At 40.9% G+C, this 9,488-nt stretch overlaps 1 protein-coding gene across 4 annotated transcripts in view; it reads right to left on the reverse strand.

Annotated features, from left to right (window-relative positions):
• Positions 1–9,284, reverse strand: part of LOC133555154 (serine/threonine-protein kinase 24-like) — a 38,726-nt gene extending 29,442 nt beyond the window's left edge. Inside the window, exons 1-2 of one of the 4 annotated variants that reach the window (XM_061904680.1) lie at positions 9,162–9,284; positions 8,604–8,719 (exon numbers count right to left, since the gene is read on the reverse strand). In XM_061904680.1, coding sequence (XP_061760664.1) covers positions 8,604–8,645 — 42 coding nt within the window. In that variant the 5' untranslated portion in view covers positions 8,646–8,719; positions 9,162–9,284. Of the gene's footprint in view, positions 1–8,603 lie in introns of all 4 variants that reach the window. The other 3 variants (XM_061904679.1, XM_061904678.1, XM_061904677.1) reach the window with 3 other exon arrangements.
• Between the last annotated feature and the right edge of the window lie 204 nt (positions 9,285–9,488).

Consider the following 9,488-nt stretch of genomic DNA (forward strand, 5'->3'; position numbering starts at 1 on the left):
TCTCACATTTTCTATGTTTATATTTTCACATTTTGCACTATTTTGTTACACTTTATTAAGCATTTCTTACATATTCTTTATTTTTGCACCTTCATTTTAGGACAGGGGTCAGCAACCCATGGCTCCCTGGAGCATTTTTAAAAAAGGATTGAAAATGGAAAAAGTTGGGGGGGGAATATTTTTTCTGTTTTAGTATATATTTCGTTTGAGGACAAACATTACACAAACCTTCCCAATTGTTAGTAAGGCCACTGTTTTATATGTCTGTGTGTGTGCTTCACTGATGACAGTATTTGGTGAACATCGTTTTCTCTTACTAATTTCAGCGGTTATTGAAGTCACCATAGTGTGGACTATGACGCAACAGTTTGTTTACATGTAAAAACTTCCACTACTTCACTGTCTCATTTTGTCCACCAAAAGTTTCATGCTGTACGTGAATGCAAAGGTGCGTTTCGTTTATGTTATTGACTTGTTGGAGTGCTAATCAGGCATATTTAGTCAGTCCACAACTGCAAACTAATCAATGCTAAAATGCTATTTAGGCTAGTTGTATGTACATATTACATCATTATGCCTCATTTGTAGATATATTTGAGCTCATTTAATATCCTTTTCTTTTATTCTCTTTGTGTATGATTTAGTTTGGCATGTCGTATGTAATATGAGCTGCATTTATGATAGTTGTTTGTTTGCCATGTTGTTCCTGACCACAGCAAACATTACCTAGCTTGCCAAATATTGTAATAATCTATTAAAATAAGTCATCCTGCTGTTTCTTTTAACTTGGACACACACATCTATACCTTTGGCCATTAAAAGACAGTAATATCCAGGACTCCTCTCACCTAGCCTCTGATTTACTAATGGTTTCTAATGTTGTAAAAGTGTGTAGAATAAATATTACATTTCAACATTTCGGTCAAGGAAGATTTGCTTCAGCCTGCGACATATTCATTTTGATAGTAGGCTATTATCCATCCATGCATCCAATTTGAACCGCTTGTCCCTTTTGGGGTGACAGGGGCTGCTGGAGCCTATCTCAGCTGCATTCGGGCGGAAAGCAGGGTACACCCAGGACTATTACAGCTAATATTAAACTTAATGTACCACGGATAGTCGCACACACACTAGATGTGGTGAAATTACTCTCTGCATTTGACCCGTCCCCTTGTTCCACCCCCTGGGAAGTGAGGGGAGCAGTGAGCAGCAGCACGGGGCCGCGCTTGGGAATCATTTTGGGGATTTAACCACCAATTCCAACCCTTGATGCTGGAACGTAATGGGTCCCACTTTTAAAGGCTTTGGTATGACTCGGCCGCGGTTTGAACTCACCACCTACCGATCACAGAGCAGACACTCTAACCACAAGGCCACTTAGGTCATGTAGTAAAGTGACTTACTCCTTATAATGCTCAACTCAAACTTTTAATGAAGCCCAGCACACAGATACATTATACACAGCTGTTAACTCTACTGCTGTTGTAGTGAAAAATTTCTGTCCTAGGGTTACCTCTAAACTAAATGTATTGGGAGGGACACGACATGGGAGGTCAAGTCACCCTGACCAAGAGCGCATTGGGAGGGACACGACATATGAGGTCAAGTCACCCTGAACATTGGACTGTTATAGAAGTTGTTATGCTACAAATCAGGCCTTAATGGAGTGTATAAATAAGAAGGGAAGACCAAGCCTGAGTGTGCGCTCTAATTCATTCCTTTCACGAGGGTGCACCATCTTTCGTCTCCGGAGACACTTTCTGTAATCATATCGATTCAATCCAACTTTGTACTATCTGATTGTAAGTAATTAAAACTGTTGTAACAAACTCTCTATGGTTCCTGTTTAAGATTCAGACTTTTCTACCACACTGTCAAAACCCCACTGGCCCCATTACCTTGGACCCCGCCTGAACCCCTAATAGTGGTCACCGTGCTGCCTGATGAAAAATGGCACAACAACAATATAAAAGGTCTTGTGTTGCCTTCATTATAAGACTTATATATGGCTTTTAATTTTTCGCAGCTCCAGACAGATTTGTTTTTTTTGTATTTTTGCTCCAATATGGCTCTTTCAACATTTTAGGTTGCCGAGCCTTGTTTTAGGAGGTTACTAGGTGTTCAATGTCATTTGAGAATTCAGTTTACATTGAGTGCTTACCATGGTTGAGCTGAGTTGTTGACATTTATTTTCCTCTCTGCCTTTAACAGCTGAGGGGATTATAATCACAGGAAGGTTGCATTTCAAATACAAATGTTTACATTGAATATATTTGCTCCTTGTCCTAAACCAGGGGTCTCACACAAAATTTCCGCGAGCCAATTGCGGCCCGCGAGACGTTATTTTGCGGCCCCCACTTTGATATGACATTTTAATGTTAGTGCAGCCCGCAAGTTTTATATGAATGGCGCTTGACAGCGTTGTGTTATTTGGGTCCAAAATGGCTCTTTCAACATTCAGGGTAGCCTACCCCTGCGTTGGTGGAAAAGCGGAAACTAAGTGGAAGCGACAGAAACGTTGACATGGAGACAAGGGTTTTCTTACGTGCCTGGCTGCAGTCACACCGAGACACCTGTCCGTCAGTAATAACAGTCCCCGATAACCTGGACCAATTCAAACCATTATTTGTGTTTTTTATTGCTTAATTTGCATTGCCTCACACGATGAACACTACATATATTTCTATATGATGCTGGATAACACTCAGGGAGCTGTCACTTTTTTTGCGCTCGATATCCCGGTACTTTCCCGGCTATTATCCGCCGACCGCTCTGTTGCTGTAGGGAGGAAAAGCGGAACGACACACATTGGGGAAATAACATTATCCTCCATGCGTCGGCTAATTTCAGATATATTCCACAACCCCAAACATGTATTTTTAAAAGCATGGAGTGAAGAGAAAAGTTAGTGGTAAGCTAAGACAATTGCAGGTAAAGTGGGGGATGCAATATTTCTTTGTTGAGCACAGGGGCGCCCCGAGAGAAAGGAATACAATTTGAAACGTCATTATACAACTAGACATGCTGAGGAGTATGCAACATTTTTTTAAGAAATGTTTTCTTGCGGCCCGGCCTCACCCAGACTCTGCATCCAGTGGCCCAAGGTGAATTGAGTTTGAGACCCCTGTCCTAAACAATATCAATTATCACCAATATAAAACACGTATGTGATACAGTTTTCTTCTCCTACCGTTCTTTTTAACAATCACTTGGCATGACATGTTTATTGTATTGAAAATACGATTCAAGTAGGGCTGGGCGATACATCGATATACACAATATATCGCGGGGTTGTCTCTGCGCGATATAGAAAATTACTATATCTTGATATTCGAGTACCGGTATACGTTCTCACGCAGTTGCTTTTAGCTGCGGGCATTGCACAACAGGCTCTCCTCGCACTTTCCTGTCTCTCCTTCTCACAGATAGAAAGCGCATCTTCTTACACACGTCACAAACTGTCACGTCATAAGTCACATACGTACACGCCCTCGCGGAGCAGAGAGGTAGCAGCATGGGTAACGTTAACTGTGATGCTGGCAGAGCCGTGCGAGTGGCAATACGAGAGAAAGAAGGTGCGAATGAAGGAAGAAGTAATTCCCAAGAAAAACAGCAGGGGGTCCATCGTCTGGTGGTGGTTTGGCTTCAAGTGGGAATATGTCGTACAGACAACTGTAATAAGTCAAGCATGCGGCACAAGCGTTGCTATAAAAAGTAGCATTACTGCTAATATGTAGCATCATTTGAAAAGTCACCTCCTAGAGAATGAAGAGCGCTTACTTCACATGTCAACATTTCCGTTTGGTGCCACACGCCCACACCATCAAAATGCAGAGGCAAACATTTCCACATCAAAACCGTATGAAAACACTAGAATTTAATAACATCCGTAGTAACCTACCACAAAGCAAAGGACGAACACTATTTGATTTCCTATCATGCAGCTAATTTTTATTTGACACTTAAAATGTCTCTGACAATCGTGCATTTTCTGTTTTGGAAATTACATTAATGTTTGTGCCACTGCTTAATAACTGTTTAATAAATACTCTTTCGGTCAATTGACTTAGTTGTTATATTATATAAAAGTTGAGTTGAGTTGAGTTTGAGTTTATTTCGAACTTACATGCATGCATGCATACAACATGATACATCAATATTTCCAGTTTCTCTTTCTTTCTTAGTTTATACAATTTCCTTCTCTGCATGAAAGTTTAAAAGTAGCATATATTAATGCAGTATGAAGAACAATGTTTTAATAAAGACATATAGAATCATCATACGGCTGTGATTATATGTATCAAGTGTTAGTCGAAGTCCAAGGCAAAATATCGAGATATATATCGTCTATCGCAGGGGTCGGCAACCCTCGGCTCCGGAGCCGCATGCGGCTCTTTGACCACTCTGATGTGGCTCAGCCGCATACTTGCCAACCGCCCGGAGAAGTCCAGTAGATTTCCAGATTTCAGTGTCTCGAACAGAAATATCCCGGGTTAATAACATTCTTCGATTTTCACCCAGCTACCACCAACCCAACCCATAACCCCCCCGTGCGTCGGTTGAGGTTGGGGTGGGGGGGGGTGTATAATGTAGCCTGGAATAGTTAGGGATACATGGAATTCTGGGTATTAGTTCTGTCGTGTTTATGTTGTGTTATAGTGCGGAAGTTCTCCTGAAATGTGTTTGTCATTCTTGTTTGGTGTGGATTCACAGCATGGCGCATATTAAAGTGTTAAAGTTGTTTATATCACAACCCTCAGTGTGACCTGTATGGCTGTTGAGCAAGTATGCCTTGAAGTTGCCTATGTGTTCAGAGAGAGGTCGCATCCAAAATGTGAACGGCCGGCCGGTACGTAGATAGCATGGTGAAAATCCTGGTGCGATGACATGTAGACAGGGCGCCGCGGGTTGCCGACCCCTGATATATGCTCATTTTAAACTTTCATGCAGAGAAGGAAATAACAACTAAGTAAATTGACCAACACTGTATTTATTAAACAGTTATTAAGCAGTGGGATAAACATTCATGTCATTTCAAGACACAAAATGCAAGATTGTCACAGACATTTTAAGTGTCAAATAAAAATGAGCTGCATAATAGCAAATCAAATAGTGTTTGTCCTTCACTATGTGATAGGTTACTACAGATGTTATTAAATTCTAGTTTTTTCATACGGTGTTGATGTGGAAATGTTTGCCTCTGCATTTTAATGATGTGGGGGTGTGGCACCAAACAGAAATGTTGACATGTGAAGTAGGGCTGGACGTAATGGCCATTTTTTAATATCGCAATATTTTTAGGCCATATCGCGATAAACGATATATATATCGGTATTTTGCCTTAGCCTTGAATGAACACTTGATACATATAATCACAGCAGGATGATGATTCTATGTGTCTACATTAAAACATTTTTGTTCATACAGCATTAATATATGATCAATTGAAACTTTCATGCAGAGAAAGAAATCACAACTAAGTCAATTGACCAAAACTGTATTTATTAAAGTTATTAGCAGGTGACTTTTCAAGTGATGCTACATATTAGCAGTAATGCTTTTTTTGGTATCAACGCTTGTGCCCCACACTTGACAAATTAAAGTCCTACTGAAACCCACTACTACCGAACACGCAGTCTGATAGTTTATATATCAATGATGAAATATTAACATTGCAACACATGCCAATACGGCCGGTTTAGTTTACTAAATTACAATTTTTAATTACCCGCGGAGTTTCCTGTTGAAAACGTCGCGGAATGATGACGCGGAATGATGACGCGTATGATGACGCGTGTTTGTGACGCTATTGGTTGGAGGGGACATATTAGCCAGCACCACTTACGACTAAAAGTTGTCTCTTTTCATCGTGCAATTACAAAGTATTTTGGACATCTGTGTTGCTGAATCTTTTGCAATTTGTTCAATTAATAATGGAGAAGTCAAAGTAGAAAGTTGGAGGTGGGAAGCTTTTAGCCTTTAGCCACACAAACACACGGTGATTCCTTGTTTAAAATTCCCGGAGGTGAAACTTTACTATGGATTAGAGCGGTCAAGTGAACATGGATCCCGACTACATGTCGACAGGCAGTTTTCGGTGAGATAATTGTGGAAATAAGTCGCCTCTTAGCGGAGATCGGCGGAGCTTCTGTCGTGCTTAGCTGCCGTGACTTCTCTCAGAGACTGGCGTCGAAACACCCGTGGACACACCCCTCCGACTATCAGGTACTATTTAACTCACTAAAACACTATCAACACAATAGAAAGATAAGGGATTTCCCAGAATTATTCTAGTAAATGTGTCTAAAAACATCTGAATCGCTACTAATAAAATCGCCTTTTTTTTCCTTCCTTTTTTTTTTTCCTAGTCCGTCACTCTAAATTTCCTCATCCTCGCTCAAATTAAATAAATAAATGGGTTGTACTTGTATAGCGCTTTTCTACCTTCAAGGTACTCTGAGCGCTTTGACACTACTTCCACATTTACCCATTCACTCACACATTCACACACTGATGGAGGGAGCTGCCATGCAAGGCGCCAACCAGCACCCATCAGGAGCCAGGGTGAAGTGTCTTGCTCAGGACACAACGGACGTGACGAGGTTGGTTCTAGGTGGGATTTGAACCAGTGACCCTTGGGTTGCGCACGGCCACTCTCCCACTGCGCCACGCAATTAATGTGGAAATTCTCGCTTTCACGGTCCGAATAGCTCTTGCTGCTGTAAGCTCACATTGATTGATTGATTGATTGATTTTTATTTCAAATATGCAAAAAAAAAAAAAAAAAAAAACAAAAGCAAGCATGATCCAATACAGTGTTATAACCTTAATGGCTATTATAACAAAATGAAAACAATGAAGAATAAAAAAAACAAAAAAAAACAAAATGAGCATTCGACTTTTTTTTTTTTTTTACATATTTGAAAAGGAGTGAGAAGAAGTATACACTTATTTAATCCCACCCCTTTTCTTTAAATCATAAATTACTCTGAGCTCGAACTTCCTTGTTCACTCTATGTACAAACTTAATGAGCTTGTATATAAATAAATGATAAATATATACATACATATGCACACTACACACATACATTATAAACAATGTGAGGATGTAAGGAGCCCTAAAACCAGTGACGTCACGCGCACATCGTCTATTACTTCTGGTAAAGGCAAGGCTTTTTTATTAGCGACAAAAGGTTGCGAACTTTATCGTCGATGTTCTCTACTAAATCCTTTCAGCAAAAATATGGCAATATCGCAAAATGATAAAGTATGACACATGAAATGGACCTGCTATCCCCTGTTTAAATAAGAAAATTTCATTTCACTTGGGCCATTAATAACTTTAAAGGCCTACTGAAATGAGATTTTCTTATTCAAACGACGATTAGGTTCGCAACTTTTGGTCGCTAACAGAAAAGCCCAGCCTTTACCGGAAGTCGCAGACGATGACGTCACCCGTTGATGGCTCCTCACATCCTCACATTGTTTTTAATGGTTCGCCTCCAACAAAAAGAGCTATTCGGACCAAGTAAATGACAATTTCCCCATTAATTTGAGCGAGGATGAAAGATTTGTGTCTGAGGATATTGATAGCGACGGACTAGAAAAAAAACAAAAAACTTGATTGCATTGGGATGGATTCAGATGTTTTTAGACACACTTACTAGGATCATTCTGGGAAATCCCTTAACTTTCTATTGTGTTGCTAGTGTTTTAGTGAGTTTATCAGTACCTGATAATCGGATGTGTGTGTCCACGGGTGTCTTGACGCCAGTGTCTCAGGGAAGTCGACGGCAGCTTTATGGACGGCGCAAGCTCAGCTGATCTCCGGTAAGAAGCGACTCTTTAACACAATTTTCTCACCGAAACCTGCTGGTTGACATTCGGTCGGGATCCATGTTCGCTTGACCGCTCTGATCCATAGTAAAGTTTAACCTCCGGGAATTTTAAACAAGGAATCACCGTGTGTTTGTGTGGCTAAAGGCTAAAGCTTCCCAACTCCATCTTTCTACTTTGACTTCTCCAATATTAATTGAACAAATTGCAAAAAATTCAGCAACACAAATGTCCAAAATACTGTGTAATTATGCCGTTAAAGCAGACGACTTTTAGCTGTGTGTGTGCGCAGCGCTCATATTTCCTACCAGTCCGTGAGGTCACTCGTACATGTCAATTCAAGAAGAAACTCCCGGGAAATTTAAAATTGCAATTTAGTAAACTAAAAAGGCCGAATTGGCATGTGTTGCAATGTTAAAATGTAATCATTGATATATAAACTATCAGATTGCGTGGTGGGTAGTAGTGGGTTTCAGTAGGCCAGTTTTGGTCAATTGACATAGTTGTAATTTCCTTCTCTGCATGAAAGTTTAAAAAGTAGCATATATTAATGCAGTATGAATAAGAATGTTTTAATGCAGACACATAATCATACTGCTGCTGTGATTATATGTGTCAAGTGTTAATCCAAGTCCAAGGCAAACTATCGAGATATATATCGTCCATCGCGATATGGCCTAAAAATATCGAGATATTTAAAAAAGGCCATATTACCCTGCCCTAGATACAAGCCATAATAATAACACCAACTTCAGTGTTTGTCTTACCTGCATACCGGGCAAGTTCCGTCGAACAGGAGGCTGGGCCATGGCGGTGATGTCTGACAGATTCTTGTCCGAACTGTCCGCTGCTTGTTCGATGACGTTTAAGTGGACACCTCGTCCTGTTCGGCAGACATGACAGTATTCTAACAATATCGAAGACCTTTTCCAAACAAACAATAATACTAATGTCACAAGCGGGTGTCCGTTAGCTAGACGCGAGGCCAGCTAGCAGCAGCAGGCGAACAAATAAATAACCCCTCGCCCGACTTAAGCGTGCCCGGGGAGTGGCAGCTTTGTTTGTTTTTGTTTTTTTTTTATTCAGGAGCACAACTTTTTACGAGCTTTTCGCTGAAGAGTTGTGTCAGCTAGCCTAGCCTAGCTAGCTGGCTAGCTAGCGTCGTTAGCTTACTATCTACCGAGAACGGTCGTGCGCTCGTAACCTTCTCCGACGTCGACGGGCGGCACGTTACATAAAATGTCTCAAAGACAAGGAGGACAGAATCGTCACATTATTGTCCCATTAGCGGTTAGCTTGCCAGTGTTTTTGATCTCCTGCCTCACTTTAGCCCCGGACTCCCGGCCATTTTGTCGGCGTCATGACGCCTCGCAGGGTGCTTGTGATCCGGACGACATCCCGCTGCGACCTCCACTCAGGTGCCGCTACACGTACAACTTCATCACGACTTGGAGACATTTAAAAACAAAAGAGAATATGTTTAATTATACACATCCCGATAATAATTCACCTATGTTTTTATTAAATGGATGTTTTCGGTTATAATATGATTTTTACATCATGTATAGCATGGGTGTCAAACTCTGGCCCGCGGGCCAAATTTGGCCCGCCGTGTAATTTCATCTGGCCCTTGAGGCAATAATAAATTAACA

Source organism: Nerophis ophidion, linkage group LG06 (genome assembly GCF_033978795.1).
Source record: "Nerophis ophidion isolate RoL-2023_Sa linkage group LG06, RoL_Noph_v1.0, whole genome shotgun sequence".
NCBI classification, from domain to species: Eukaryota; Metazoa; Chordata; class Actinopteri; order Syngnathiformes; family Syngnathidae; genus Nerophis; species Nerophis ophidion.